The sequence below is a fragment of the Oryctolagus cuniculus genome, chromosome 7 (assembly GCF_964237555.1).
Source record: "Oryctolagus cuniculus chromosome 7, mOryCun1.1, whole genome shotgun sequence".
In the NCBI taxonomy this organism is placed as follows: Eukaryota; Metazoa; Chordata; class Mammalia; order Lagomorpha; family Leporidae; genus Oryctolagus; species Oryctolagus cuniculus.
This window is the reverse complement of record NC_091438.1, coordinates 5,121,435-5,137,522: the sequence shown is the minus strand read 5'-3', so window position 1 is coordinate 5,137,522 and position 16,088 is coordinate 5,121,435. Positions and strand designations below refer to the sequence as shown.

The window sequence follows — 16,088 nt, the reverse complement described above, 5'->3', positions numbered from 1 at the left end:
CTCCCTTTCCTTATGAAGTATTTTTGTTGTTGTTGTTGTTTTGTTTTGTTTTTTGACAGGCAGAGTGGACAGTGAGAGAGAGAGACAGAGAGAAAGGTCTTCCTTTGCCGTTGGTTCACCCTCCAATGGCCGCCACGGCCGGCGCGCTGTGGCCGGCGCACCACGCTGATCTGATGGCAGGAGCCAGGTACTTATCCTGGTCTCCCATGGGGTGCAGGGCCCAAGCACTTGGGCCATCCTCCACTGCACTCCCTGGCCACAGCAGAGAGCTGGCCTGGAAGAGGGGCAACCGGGACAGAATCTGGTGCCCCGACCGGGACTAGAACCCCGTGTGCTGGCGCCACAAGGAGGAGGATTAGCCTAGTGAGCCGCGGCGCCGGCTCCTTATGAAGTATTATGTCCTACGCTGGGACCCCAAAGTGTTGTGAGTAGCTGGGAAGAAACTTTGAAAGCCAAGCTTCTGTCAGAAACTTAACTAATGTAGGCCAGGAACAGACTTGAAAGCATGTACTTTCATTTAACTATGGGCCAATCATTTCCACTCAGAAAATGCTCCCTTTAGTGTCAGGTAAGAGACCATGTAAGTTCCGAAAAAGCTCCCAGTTTCTTAAAGTTCATAGTGAAATATCTTGTTCCTCGTTGTGACCTGCTGAAACATTCCTTCTACGTTGAACTGTACCACAGAGAATGCACACACTGCACAAAAAAACATGCACACACATGCAAATACACACTTTCTCTCTTTCCATGTTCCCATCTATTTTCTATCTATCTATCTATCTATCTATCTATATCTATATCTATATCTCATCTATTGATCTACCAGCCAGTCATCTATGGATCAATCAATCTCAATCATCTATCCATTTACTTCTATTTCCCCTGCTTCCTCCCAGGTGATTAGTCTTCCACAGCCAACATCTTCTGAGCTCTGCTTCCAGGTGCCACCATTAGGTGGGAAGCTGGGACTAGCACTTAATCAAAGAGCATCATGTAATGGACCCTTGTCTAGAGCAGAAGCACTCCCTGTTTACAGGAGATAGCCCCTGTGAGTGGAGCACTGGGCCAGGTTGACAATACGGGGTTTCATTGGCTCAGCTGGGTTTAGGATACGTAGAACAAGAAATCTCCAAGCAGCCAAATGAAGGCCAAGCAGCAAATCAAAGCCATAGTCAGCTTCTGGCCCGGCACATCACCAAGACTAAGGGAAAAATGCCCACGATCTTAGGCCGGTGCCACGGCTCACTAGGCTAATCCTCCTCCTTGCGGCGCCGGAACACCGGGTTCTAGTCCCGGTCGGGGCACCAGATTCTGTCCCAGTTGCCCCTCTTCCAAGCCAGCTCTCTGCTGTGGCCAGGGAGTGCAGTGGAGGATGGCCCAAGTGCTTGGGCCCTGCACCCCATGGGAGACCAGGAAAAGCACCTGGCTCCTGCCTTCGGATCAGCGTGGTGCGCCAGCCGCGGCGGCCATTGGAGGGTGAACCAACAGCAAAGGAAGACCTTTCTCTTTGTCTCTCTCTGTCTCTCTCTCTCACTGTCCACTCTGCCTGTCAAAAAAAAAAAAATACCCACGATCTCGGCTGTGTCCTGGGGAAGAGGAGCGTTGTGGAGAGAAGCTGAAAGCTTGGAGATTGCCAGTGCTTAGAGGAGACCCTGAAAGACTGAGAGAAGAAGAGGCAGATGCTGGGTATGGTTCTCAGCACATCCCGTTTGCGTGAGTGCGCTGCTGGCTGCTGTGCTGCCAGGACCGTGGGGCTCTTCAGTGGCAAAGGTTGTGCTCTCTCTTCAGACGGTGGATCCAAGATGTTCCCATGCTGGCCTGCGATGTGCCTGAGTGGGGGCCATCTGGAACTGCCTCCACAGGGGGCCACCATCTTCAAGATCTTGATTTGTCAGAATGAGAATCTTAGCTAACAAAGAAATGGGCTTTGCTCTGGCTTCTGATTCTGCTAATTTTCCTAAATTAATAAGATGTGAGTATGCTGCCCAGTTTAAGAGAGAATGTTGGAGACCAAGTATCCAAGGGTAGGTAAGATATTTAGGGCTCTTTTTGGGGACGCACTTCAACCTCTGGCCCTGTATCTAACCTGGTAGCCTACTGGCCCATCTATTAGGGAAAGGCACTATCTTCTTCTTTTTTTAATTATTTTATTTTATTTATTTGAAAGTCAGAGTTATACAGAGAGAAGGAAAAGCAGAGACAGAGAGATAGACAGGTCTTCCATCTGCTGGTTCACTTCCTAGTTGGCTGCTACAGCCAGAGATGTGCTGATCTGAAGCCAGGAGCCAGGTGCTTCCTCCTGGTCTCCCATGCAGGTGCAGGGCTCAAGCACCTGGGCCATCCTCCACTGCCCTCCTGGGCCACAGCAGAGAGCTGGACTAGAAGAGGAGCAACTGGGACAGAACCCAATGCCCCAACCAGAACTACAACCCAGGGTGCCGGCGCCGCAAGGCGGAGGATTAGCCTAGTGAGCCACGGTGCTGGCCTCTTTCCTCCGTATTCTGAGCCTGTGCAGTTAGGAGCAGGAGCTGTCCAAGGTTGTCTCCCACAGGGGTGTCTTTGATTTCAAGGGAGACCAGTACATAGTGTGAGAAACACAGCAAAGAGTGGCAAGGGACAGTGACAAGGGCCTTTACTCCCTTCTTTCTGGCCTCCCAGGTGTAATTTCTATCTAAGCCCGGGGTGTGACTTAATAATTATCCTCTCTTTGGTGAGGCCAGCTTGGCTTTCTTACTTTGACTTGTACCCAAAGAGCCCTAATTCGGAATCCTTTGCTTTTTCAGTTGGTCTCATGTGGGTCAGCTTCAAAGTGTTTTCAGTGCTTTTAAGTCCAGCTCTGCCTTGCTCTGGCCATGACTTCTGCTGGAAGATCTCCTGTAGCCACGCTACTCATATGAACCAAGCTCCCCTTGATCCCTCCACACACCCAGCCTTCCCTGCACCAAGCTCGGTGATCCACCACCAGCCACTACCCCTTAGCTCCGGTGACTCCATCCCTCTTCCCTCTTAACAGGCTCTTCAGTTTGTCCGGCCTGCATGTTTTCCTTCAAAAAGACTAGATTCCTTTGAAGGCAACAATCTCCTTGTTCTAATTCCTATTGCTCAGTGTCCCAGTCCACACACTGAAGGCCTCCATAAATATTTGCTAAGTAAATCAACTCAATAATTCTCATTTCTGCCAGATTATCCCTAACTAAAGGGAAGAAAATAAGTGAATTCCCCCTCATTCCTTTGCTGTGCGATTTGCAGCTCTGACTTCCTTTACCGTCTCACAACATGCGTCCCCCTCTGTGTGTGAATGTCAATATGTATATTTAGTTGCCCTGCAGAGTGCTCGCTGTGCTGGGGGAGGCTTCAGTGTCCTAGTCCCCGTCACTCCCTCTCCAGGCCATGCGAATGCTTTTACAATCTGAGGTAATGCCTGGTGCTGGCATTGCATTTATACCTTAGGGCAAGACAGCTCCTCTATAGAAATTTTTGAATCACTCCTTATTATAGGATTTATATTTGATCCAGGAAATTGGTGAATTTAACTTGTTGAATAAATGCTTCTATGGCACTTACTAAATGCCAGGCACTGTTCTGAGCCCTTTAATTGTATTAACTAGTTCCTCCTCATAACAACTTTGCAAGGTAGACAAGATTATTACCATCAGCCTCACTTTATAGACAAGGACATGAGGACACAGGTGATTATGGGACTAGACCAAGGTCAAGCAAGGTGCCTGCTATGCTAGAATTTGAAATAGGCAGGTTTAGCTCAGAATCCATGTCCATTTTCATGTTTTAAATTTTTTTAATTATTTATTTGACAGTTAGACAGTGAGAGAGACAGAGAGAAAGGTCTTCCTTCCGTTGGTTCACCCCTGAAATGGCCACTACGGCCAGAGCTACACCAATCCGAAGGCAGGAGCCAGGTGCTTCCTCCTGGTCTCCCATGCGGGTGCAAGGGCCCAAGCACTCCCGGGCCACAGCAGAGAGCTGGACTGGAAGAGGAGCAACCGGGACTAGAACCGGGTGCCCATATGGGATGCAGGCGCCGCAGGCAGAGGATTAACCAAGTGAGCCATGGCGCCGGCCCCCATTTTCATTTTTTAAGATTTATTTATGTATTCGAAAGGCGGAGATAGAGAGAGAGGGAGAGCATTATCATCCACCAGTTTACTCCCCAAATAGCCGCAAAAACTGGGGCTGGGTCACACCATAGCCAGGAGCCTAGCACTCCATCTGTGTCTCCCACATGGGTGATACAGACCCAGGCACTTGAGCCACCTTCTCCTGCTTTCCCAGACGTGTTAGCCAGGAGCTGGATCAGAAGTGAGGTGGTCAGGCCTCTAGCTGGTGCCATATTGCAGACAGCAGCTTAACCGGCTGCAGCACAATGGTGGCCCCCATCCATGGCCTAATCAGTGTGCCCTGCAGCCTCAACTGAGACCAGGGCAAGATTTATGCTGTACATCTGTGGCCTTCAAATCTATGTGGACTTAATACCTTCCAGGCCCTTCAAGAGCAGGTCACTGCTGTGACCTAACTTACCCGGAACATGTGGGCATGTCCTTAAAAAATGTTTCCAAGCTCACTGAATAACCATGGCCTGAATACAGGTTTATTTGTGTCATTCTGTGCAGTTAATTGTCCACATTGTAATCCATGCAGTTCTAAGATTTGGCTCGTCAAAATATATTTTCACACAACCTAGGAACCATGCCAAGAATTAACTCTAATTACATATTGTACCAGTTTTCAGTACTAGGGATGACTGGAAGGCAAAATGTGTGTCATTTAAAATTATTAAACTTTCTTGTAAATAAATGTTATTCTGCCCCCTCAAAAAGAGACAAAATTGGGTCTCCTCTTTTAATCGCTCTTTCTAGGTGTCTAGGATCATAGGTAACCTGTTTTCTTGTGATTTTAGATTTTTTTTCTTGAATTAATACTTTTTTTAGCAACCCATGAGCCACCACTTACTGTTGAGCAGGAAAGAATTGGATTCAAATGCTGCTCATTGTAGGATTACCTAGAATGAGCACAGCAAATGTGAACAGCCTCTAGGAGGGAGCTGTCCATCTGGTGCAAGGATTATTCACAGGACCAGTGTCTGGGGACTTTTTGGAGCCAATTCTTGTTTCCACAGGGTGGTTCTAAATTGAATCCCACGAATAAAGTGTTTATAAATAGTACGCATAAAAAATGAACACATTCATCTCTGTCACTCCCTTCTGTAGTTTCAATGGCCTGCCCTTGCAACTACTAACTTTATTGGGTAGTTAACCGGTTAGCTGGATGGATTAAGTCAGTGATTCTATAATACCTTACATGCTATTTTATAGCAAATATTATTTAACCCCTTTTATTATATTCAGATGAAATCCATAAATAATAAAATTTATATACACATCTCAACATAAAACTATATTTTAATAGTAATGAAGAAATAATAAAGTGCTTTGTAATGATCAAATAGCTATTTTAATATGCAAATGCTCTATTACAATAAAGGAAGTGATAAGGTTGGCAGACATTTGCACCCAACGTTGATTTAGTATAATGTGATACGCAACATAAGAGGTCACATAAATGTGTGATGTATGACAGAGCATCACGGACTGGGATAGATGTGCCACACTGGTGATTCAGTGCAATTATATAAGGTATAATCTTCCCTCAACTGACGTACTAGCTACTGTGTCTAGAAACCCACCCTGCATTTAAACTGTACAAGCCAGTTAGTGCTCATAGGTTAAGTGAAGTTAGCATCTAGGCTGAATGCGTCTTAAGTAGGTTTTCAACACTCGTGTGAATACCACCGTGATGTTCAGAGCTTGTAAATGTGCGGAAGCTTTTTGTTGTGTAGAACAGTTCTGAGCACTGTACCAGTCTAACCACCTAGCTCCACCTTCTCAATGTCGGTGATGCCTACCGATACTGTGTCATTCAAGAGCAACCCCATACACTTCCCAAGGTGTTATCTCCGCATCAACAACCCATGAGCTAACTCTTATTAAAGTTAGCCCCAAGTAATAATTATGATATGTTCTGACGTTTTGTAGTCCTTGAAAGAGAAAGGAATATCTCCAACAAAAGGCTCAGTAATTGAGTTTGATATGAAGCTGTGTCATGAGAAGAAGGGCTAACTACTTCCTGTGGGCACAGTAGCTCAGGACCAGCACAAGACCAGGATTTTGCTAAGTCCTGCCTGAGTGTGTAAATGACTTTGGTCGTGTCCTATATCTGGGCCAGTGAAGAGTTACACACTATAAAAGAATAGCCTTGTTACTTTCTAGAATATGTGACAAAAGCCTAGATGTTCATTAGGAAGACTTGTAATTATGAGTTATTTGAAACACAGTTTCAATGATGTGTATTTGAGTGGCACCATTAAAATATTTGACAACATCCTGGACCTGTCAAAGACTCAGAACCCTCAGGGCATTTTGAGACAGAAAGGGAACACGTTGGAGGTCCTGTTTGAGCTGTGTCCCTTGGCCCAAGAGATTTGCTTAGTCTTTATAATTGTCTGTTATTGATTCTTTTGTTACAAATGAGAAAATTTGGCTCCATGAGGCAATAATCCACCCAAAGTTGGACCATTGGTTCAATAGCAGAGCAGGGTTTAAACAGAAATTTCTGGTTGCAAAGGCTTTGCCTTTCTCAAGAAATCATGCCGCCCTTCTTTCTTAAGTGGAACAAAGTCAGCTTACTGTAAATCTATGTCTCAGGGACCATAAATTAGGGACCTTTGAGGCCCAACTTAATGTAATTTTACCCTATATGACCCTTACATGTTATTCTAATCATTGTGTCTATTAAATCCCACTTTTCTAGTGGCTCAGTGGTTTTTATTTTGCTCCTGTTCTTGGTCAGATTCCAAGATTCAAGGTCATGTGTGAGCTCACATTTAGTGAGTTTCTTAAGGACAGGGCCCTGTCCTCTTCATCTTGGGGTCTCTACAGCCTAGCATGGTGCCTGGCTCAAATAGGTGTTCAGCAAGTGTTTTTTGAGTGGACTTTAACTGAATGATGTTTCTCCTTTTAGGCCTTGGCCTTACACAATATTTCAGCGAGGTTTTGACCTGGTTTTGGGAGAGCAGCCCTCTGATAAAATATTCAGGTAAGTGGTTGTCTAGGGACTTGCTTATGAATGTCTGCAAGGCCAGTGTCCCACTTCCCACGGAGCTTCCCTTCCTAGAGGTGACATGTAAAATGTAAAATGCAATTTTAGCAGTTCCGCCCCTTGGCAGCCAAAGCACTTGCTCCGGAATTCTGCCCGGTAATGGCATGGAAGACCTGGAAGTCAGAAAGGCTCTGTTTGGGTCCTGGTTCCCTTCCTTGCCAACTCTGTGAACCTCGGCGATTTACGGAAGCTTTGGAGCCTCCAGCTTCCTCAGTTGTTAATCCGGGCTGTTACACACCTGGCTGGGATGTTGTGGGCGACATATGATACAATGCAGCCAAAGTCCCTGGCAAAGAAACTGACATAGAGCAGGCAATGCCAGTTCCTGTGTCTCCATTTTGTATCTAATTTATACCTTCCGCAGAGTCTTGAGTTGTTCAAAATGAATCCTCCCTGTCTCCCTGCTTTTCTAAACTACCTCATTATTATTTTCATAAATATATATATGTCCCGGTTGCCCCTCTTCCAGGCCAGCTCTCTGCTGTGTCCAGGGAGTGCAGTGGAGGATGGCCCAAGTACTTGGGCCCTGCACCCCAAGGGAGACCAGGATGGGTACCTGGCTCCTGCCGTCGGATCAGCGCAGTGCGCCGGCCGTGGCGGCCATTGGAGGGTGAACCAACGGCAAAAGGAAGACCTTTCTCTCTGTCTCTCTCACCGTCCACTCTGCCTGTCAAAAAAAAAAAAAAAAATATATATATATATATGTATATATGCACACACACATATACAATCCTCCTAATCATATTTAATGCTTCTAGTCCCTCCTAAACTTCTACCTACACACCTGGGAATAGCACATATTAGAAAGTCCCTTAAGCAAAAAAGGAATTGGGGTGCAGTCTTGAATTATTAGATTTTCATAAAGTTTAACTCACACTATATCTCAGTTGGGCCATATGCTTATTTCCAAACTAAGAGCTTATCATCCATTCATTTTGTCAGTGTGCTCCTCACTTAACATCCATTTGACCGGTGCCTAACACGTGCCAGAGGCTGTGCTTGGCCTGGCAGTGTGGACAGATCCTCTGCTGGAGGACGTAGATAGTCCTGCACAGGGGGCTGATGTCAGAGAGTGCATTCCTCCATGCATCCCTTGTTGGGCAAGCGGTGAGCAGCAGGGAGACATGGAAGGCTTGCTTCCTTCCCGCTGTGCCAAGGCTCACACACTACCAGGTTTCCACACCTTTTCCCGGACTTTCCCGGCTAGCCGTTCTTGACTTAGGTGTTAATTTTTGCTCCTGCCCTCTGCTCCTTGAACGCACTCCTCGGCAAGGCTTGTTCTGCTCCTCCTGGTAACTTGGAATGAGCACAGCTCGACTACAGCAGAGTTCTCCTAAGGCGTGCTTCTGGCTGGAGTGCGGGTTTGCAGAGCCGCGTCCTCCGCAGGCCGTCACTGGCCCTTGTCTCTCCCAAGTGTCTCTCCAGGGGCAGGCCGGGTCCCCTTAATGACATTGGCTGCAGGCTGCTTTTGAGAACTGGTGCTGCAAGAGAAGTCAGCTAGGTTCCTTGGACTGTGATTTGGGCATTTAAATTTCCCAACAATGATGTATCATTCAACTGACTTTTTCTCCCTTTTTCCTATTGCTAGTCTTACTAGAGCCTTCAAAAAGGGTGATTTGGGGAACCTGGTAAAGTTTGATTAGCACAGATAAGTTCCCTGTTCCCTGAGAGTCACAAATAAAAAACAAGGCTCTTAATGAAATTGCTATGAGGACAGGACTTGCACAAAAACTGTGTTTCTATCCCACACATATCATTTTTTTCAAACTGCCAGCTGGATGTGATCCCTAGCACTTACCTGGAGATCCATTGTGTGGTTTGGTTCTTGAGATCAACTATCTCAGGGGCCAATGGGCTAATTAGTAAGTATTTAATTCTTTTGATCCTTAGCTAACAACAACTAGTCTCTCAGATGAAAGCAATAGGTCATAATCTGTATATTTTAGGTACAAGGGACTTCATTAGCAACCAGTCTGGGGTTGAGTAAACCACCTGCCACCTAGTGCCACTATACCTACGCTGGAAAGTTCCATGACCTGCCATCTATCTTCCAAATGATCTACTGTCAGAAAAACTTGAATATTCCCACTCTGCATATTTGCTTATACCCTTTTCTGTAGCAAGAATGCATGTTGTTCTCCTAATAGAAATACTGCCCATGTTCATGATCAAGACAAAGTCTCATCTAAACCCAACATCTGTTTAACACCAACAGTCTAGGCACTGTTTCAAGTGCTATAGATAGGACCACACAAATATGGTCAAGATAGTCCCTGACTTCAAGAATTTACAGTCTCATACAGGAAGTGGTCATCATCCCCAGTCCTCTCTGGGGAATCCCCAATGTGCGCTTTTCCTTTTTTTTTTTTTTTTTGGTCTTCCTTTTTGCTGTTGGTTCACCCTCCAATGGATGCCGTGGCCGGTGCACCGAGCTGATCTGAAGCCAGGAGCCAGGTGCTTCTCCTGGTCTCCCATGGGGTGCAGGGCCCAAGCACTTGGGCCATCCTCCACTGCACTCCCAGGCCACAGCAGAGAGCTGGTCTGGAAGAGGGGCAACCGGGACAGAATCCGGTGCCCCGACCAGGACTAGAACCCGGTGTGCCGGCGCCGCCAGGCGGAGGATTAGCCTAGTGAGCCATGGCGCCGGGCCCCAATGTGCTTTTAAAATGACCAGCAATTGTACTCATCAGACACCAACTAATTCAGACATTCAAGGATGCTTGACCAGGTCTTGACAGTTTTTTAAGAAGACAATGGTGCATTTAACCTGTAGCTAGGATTGAGAAATGCCTCTTTGATACTTTGCCATCTACTATAACAATTTATGAAGACATCCTCCTTCCAAATTTCTATAACAATGATAGCATCAATTGTCCTTTATTTCATTCTTATTTTTAATTTGCCTACATGCTGCCCTAATGAAATAATTTTCTTTTTTAAAAAGCATTTATTTAGTTTTTTGAAAGGTAGAGTTATAGAGAGGCAAAGACAGAGAGAGAAAGAGACAGAGAGACAGAGAGACAGAGAGACAGAGAGAGAGAGAGAGAGCTTCTATCTGCTAGTTCACTCCCCAAATGGCCACAATAGTCAGAGCTGAGCCGATCTGAAGCCAGGAGCCAAGAGCTTCTTCCTGCTCTCCCACGTGGGTACAGGGGCCCAAGGATGTGGACTATCCTCCTCTGCTTTCCCTGGTGCATTAGCAGGGAGCTGGATAGGAACTGGGATAACCAGGACTCGAAATGGAGCCTATATGGGATGCCAGCACTGCAGGCAGTGGCTTTACCCACTATGCCACAGTGCCGGCCCCTGACATAATTTTCTTGAGGGAAGGGGTGGTAGCCTATATAGCAGTACAGACTTAGTATCTAACATATAATTTTAAACATAGTAGCCTCAGGAAACATCTGTAGAAAATCATCTCAGGCCGGTGCCGCAGCTCAATAGGCTAATCCTCCCCCTGTGGCACTGGCACCCCGGGTTCTGGTCCCGGTCGGGGCACTGGATTCTGTCCTGGTTGCTCCTCTTCCAGTCCAGCTCTCTGCTGTGGCCTGGGAAGGCAGTGGAGGATGGCCCAAGTGCTTGGGCCCTGCATCCCATGGGAGACCAGGAGAAGCACCTGGCTCCTGGCTTCGGATCAGCATGGTGCGCCGGCCGCAGTGGCCATTGGGGGTGAACCAATGGAAAAGGAAGACCTTCCTCTCTTTCACTGTTCACTCTGCCTGTCAAAAGAAAGAAAGGAAGGAAGGAAGGAAGGAAGGAAGGAAGGAAGGAAGGAAGGAAGGAAGAAAGGAAATCATCTCAGGTATTTTCTGAGGACTTCAAGCCAGACTAGGAAAAGAGCTTTGTATTCATCCTAACCTCAGTAACCTGCAATCCCAAGTAGCCCGAGAAGGGCCCAAGCTAGACCCAAAGGCTCACAGACCTCCTGCCTGAATCTTCTCATCAAATACATGCCAGTCTGTGTCTCTTCCTCCTGGGGCTGGGAGAGGATCACTGCATTCCACTAGACTCTGTGGTGACAGGGATTGGTGTAGACCAGGATTCATTGTCAGAGAAATTCCCCCCAAGTGTGCACCTGCATCCCTGGGAACAACACCTCCTCCTGGAACAGCCTGCTCTGGGGAAGAGTGAAGATGCCAGGTCAAGAGCTGTTAGCAGTTTTCCACATTTGATTCCATGCCACGCTGTGGCAAGAACACAGGCTTCCTGTGTCCAACACTCTAGGGTGAGTGTTAGCTCCAGTTCAATAGGGCCATGTGGTGTACAGCTGAGCCCTCAGTGGCAGTGGTCATCACCAGCTGTCACAAGAGGAGGCCCAACTTGGGAAAGCCTTCCAGAGGCTCACTCAACATCTCTTGGGTGGCTTTCTGAAGTCATTGCTGCCAAGTCTGCATGAGTTGGGGACAGCCGAGATTTCAGGACACAGCTTTGCTCTGATAGTTTGTTCTATATTTGGCTTTTGGAGTTACTCAGTAGATTTTGCAGATGAAAGAAAATTTTAGAATTTCATAGGCGTAACCCAGCATAGCTGGAAAGCCGCGGTTCTCCACCCAGAATCAGACCACCTGATCTTAACCATTTATTTGGGGGTGACCTTGTAGGAGTTGCTAACCTTTTAAAACTATTAATTGATGAATCGGTAAGATGAGGCCAAATTACCTACCTCAGTGACCTGTAGCAAGGACAAATGGAGAAAGCTCTGCAGAGTACCTGACCCCTGAGGGCTGTCTGTCAAGGTCACTCTCATCCCACTTTGCTTCCCCCATGGGTTTCATCTCAAGTATATCAGAGATTGAAGGCAGTTGCATTGTTTTCCTTGTTAACTCCCATGTAGTGTTTGAGAGGCTGCTGTACCCTACAGAAAGTCCTCCCAGTATCAGACTCAGATCCATCTTGACCATTAAATCCATGCAAACTCTTACCCCGCTTCACACAGGGGATAATCCCCACTACCACCTCAAAGTGTGAACATTGGCGTGCTTTCCCCCAGAAGCCTGTGCAAACTAAGGAATCTAACAAAATCTCCTTCATGGTCAGTCTATAATTATTTAATGAGTGATCTCTTTGGGTGAGAAACTGTGTTGGGCAGTAGAGAATACAAAAGTGACAACGTACTAACTGCTGCCATCCAAGAGAGTACATTCTCATTGGTAGCTATGAACACAAGTGAAGACAGGTGCAATTCAATATCGTGGGGACTGTGTATAAAGTGCACAGCGGAGAGCTACTTGCTCGGCCTGAAGTTTGAGGGTGAAGGTTCGAGGTGGTCCTGGAATGATATGTCTTTAAGACTTTAACTGAGTCTTAAAGTGAGTCAAATTCAGAAAAAAAAAATAGGTCAAAGAAAATTCAGAAAGTAGGAATGTTAGGAGCAAAGGCAGAGGTGGGCACGTCAGGATGACTCAGGAACTACAGCTGGGTGGCACTGTAGGTGTGCAGTGTACAGAGTCAGGGCTGGAGGCATGCAAAGCTGAAGAGGTGTGGGAAGAGACACCTTTGGAGGTTTGAGTCTGGCTACAGAGCATGGGTTCTATTAAAGAGTTTAAGTTTAGAAAAGATGTGGTTTATTTCTTTGTTAGGAGTTAATTGTCTACAGAAGAAAGTTGTGAGATGGATGACCATGTGAGATGGATGACGTTTGTCTCCCCAAAAGGAAAATCAGTCATGGGAATCGTATTAGAACTGCCAGTTGTTTCCTAATGTCTGTCACATAAGTTATCCACCACAGGTCACCAACTGACTGCTCCGTAGCAGTGCAACAATTCTAATGCAAAAACCAAAGCAGAAAACAAAAACTCATCTCTCTACCCAGTGAGCTGCCCCCTCCCTGTGCCATGCAGACCTGTAGATGTTCTCTCTGATACAATACTCACACACCGTATTTGTGGGGTCCTCACCAGAACCTGCCTGTTAAGATGGTGCTAACTCAAGATTGCCTGTGCTGAATACAAGTGACAGCATACAAGCATCTCAGAGGTTGTTTACTTCAACTGATGTGCATTTTTTAAAAAGATTTATTTATTTATTTGAGAGGCAGGATTACAGAGAGAGAGGCAGAGAGGGAGAAAGGTCCTCCATCCACTAGTTTACTCCCCAAATGGCCACAGTGGCCAGAGCTGGGCTGGAGTCAGGAGCTTCTCCCAGGTCTTTCATGGGGGTGCAGGGGCCCAAGGACTTGGGCCATCTTCTACTGCTTTCCCAGGCCATAGTAGAGAGCTGGATCAGAAGTGGAGCAGCCGGGACTTGAACTGGTGCCCATATTGGTTGGGTTGCCTGCACTGCAGGCAGAGGCTTAACCTACCACCCACAGCACCTACTCCTCATGTTCTTTAAGCCCCAGATTCCAGATGCCTTGGAACAATCCCCACGCTGAATCTGATCCCTTAATTTCGCCACATGAATGTGTGTGTGTGTGTGTGTGTGTGTGTTAACAGATAGTCAAGCCTTCAATTTTACCAGCTGCAGCGGATTTCTTTTAAAAATTTATTTATTTATTTGAAAGGCAGAGTGACAGAGAGTGAGCGAGAGATAGAGAAAAAAAAAAGATCTTCTGGCTGCGGGTTCTCTCCCCAAATGGCCACAGCAGTAAGAGCTGCGCTAGTCCCAAGCTGGGAGCCAGGAATTCCATCCAGGTCTTCCACATGGTAGGAGGGGCCCAAGCACTTTAGCAGGGAGCTATATCAGAAGCAGAGCAGCCAGGACTCAAAATGGTTCTCCAATATGGGATGCTGAGGTTTAACTTACCACGACACAATGCCAGCCCCGACACAGTGGATTTCTTTTGTCCCCAAGTAATGATTGTCTTCATGGGTTGCAGGCCCCTCCCTGCACAGACCTTGTCCACCCACCGCCTCATGCCCCTGACGATTTGGATGCCTCCACAGAGCAAGAAGCAACTCTTATTTTTTTTTTAAGATTTATTTATTTATTTGAAAGGCAGAGTTATAGAGAGGCAGAGACAGAGAGTTGAGAGAGAGAGAGAGAGAGAGAGAGAGAGAGGCAGAGAGAGAGGTCTTCCATACACTGGTTCACTCCCTAAATGGCCGCAATGGCAGAAGCTGGGCCAATTCAAAACCAAGAGCCAGGAGCTTCTTCCAGGTCTCTCACAAGGGTCCAGGAGCCCAAGAACTTGGGCCATCTTCTGCTGCTTTCCCAGGCCATAGCAGAGAGCTGGATGGGAAGTGGAGCAGCCAGGACTCGAGTCAGCACCCATGTGGGATGCCCGCGCTGCTACACCACAGTGCCAGCCCAAGAAGCACCTAATAGTTCAGTGCTGCTTAATGCAGAGATCCGTCCAATGAGCCAGAGAAGGAGTGAACCACGAGGCAGTTGGAGATGGGAAAGAAAGGCTGCAGATCCTGGCATGCCCCCGCTGACCCAGCTGACCGTGCCTCTTCCTTGGGAATCTCCTACAGTTAAGGTGGCACCTGCCTCCTCCTCTTTCAGCCTCTCTGGGCGCACTCTCTCTGTGTCTGTCTGTCTCTGCGTCAGTGTCTGTCTGCCTGTCTGTCTCTCGGTGTGGATGGGAATCCTCTCACTGGGCTGCCGGGTAACTAGGAGCCAGGCCAGGAGCTGACCTGGGGCCAGCATTCTAAAGAAGTCATCAGTGTTTCAGGCAACCCAGGGAGAGAAGAGAGGAGCACACGTGGTAGGGGAGAGAAAAGAGCTCTGAAATGATGCTCTGTGATCCGCGTGCTGATGGAGCCACTGCCAAGTTCACTTAATTGTATGCATCCTTGCATTGTTCCTCCTTCCACATTAGCTTGGGAGGGGACTGCAGACTGCCACATCCCACCCACACTGGCTTTTATCCCTTGGACTATTTTTGACTCTGAACACAGAGCATTTGAATGCCTTTGAAATGAAATGAATGAATAAATAAACAAATAATGTCTCATGGTTTCCTTAAGCTCTCCCTTGAAATGCTGATTAATTCTTTTATTCCTTTTAGCCCTTGTTATAAGAATAACAATAATAATAATAAAAAACCTCTTCCCTCTATCCCAAGGGTTAGCACTGTCAGCAAAGGGTGTGGGTAGCTGTGCAGAGAATAGATCTGGACCTGTTCCTTTGCTCATCCCTCTTCTCTCCTCTCTGGAGGCTGCTGGCTTCAGTCATGTCTGTTTCCTTCACACAGGAGCAGAAGAGGGGAACTTTCTCCCTTCCCTTTCCTTGTTAGGGCTCCTCCAGGCACAGGGAGAAACCATGGCTACCGCTGTGGGTGTGCAGCCTGCAGGATGGGGACAGTGGGAGGCTGGCATTTCTCCTCAATTAAAATGATTCCAATTATATCTGACTTAAGACAGGGGAAGCCCAGCTTCCAGTCTGAAGAAAGCTGAAACTTGCTTTTTATGACTTGATAAAAGCCACTTTTAATACCTGGTGCGTGGGCGCCACCATCATCGCTGCAGCTGCCTGGCCGTGTGAGCAGGAGCGGGGCTGTCTGCCTCCCTCGGACTCGGTCAAAGCCAATCAGCCTGGAGAGGAGCGGCAGCAGTGGGAGAGGCAAGGCAATGGGCCCCCAGCCGTAACCCCCGGTGTTGGTGTCCCCGCAGGTTTACCTACACCCTGGGAGAGGGCATGTGGCTGCCACTCAGCAAGAGCTTTGTGATTCCTCCAGCTGAACTGGCCATCAACCCCTCCGCGAAGTGTAAGACAGACATGACTGTGATGGAGGACGCCGTGGAGGTCAGGTGAGCCCAGCTTCCGGGGGCAGCGGCCGGTGCTGGGCTCGGGAGGCTGAGAGTGGTAGTTGCTGAAGGTTCTAGGTGCCGGGCACGGGCTCATGATAAGCTGAACGGGAGAAGCTGGCAGGCCGCCTTCAAACTCCTCAGACCTGGTGCCAGGATGTGCTCTTTATCTGGGTCAACAATGTGCACTCCAAGGCCTAGTCCCTGGAATAAGACATAAAGTCA

General features: G+C 47.4%; 1 protein-coding gene across 4 annotated transcripts in view; it reads left to right on the top strand.

The window, feature by feature from the left end:
* Window positions 1-16,088, top strand: part of ASTN1 (astrotactin 1) — a 338,979-nt gene that overhangs the window by 218,513 nt on the left and 104,378 nt on the right. For 2 of the 4 annotated variants that reach the window (XM_070077166.1, XM_051858229.2), the window contains exons 9-10: window positions 7,036-7,110; window positions 15,729-15,866. In XM_070077166.1, coding sequence (XP_069933267.1) covers window positions 7,036-7,110; window positions 15,729-15,866 — 213 coding nt within the window. The remainder of the gene's footprint in view (window positions 1-7,035; window positions 7,111-15,728; window positions 15,867-16,088) is intronic. The other 2 variants (XM_070077167.1, XM_051858230.2) reach the window with 1 other exon arrangement.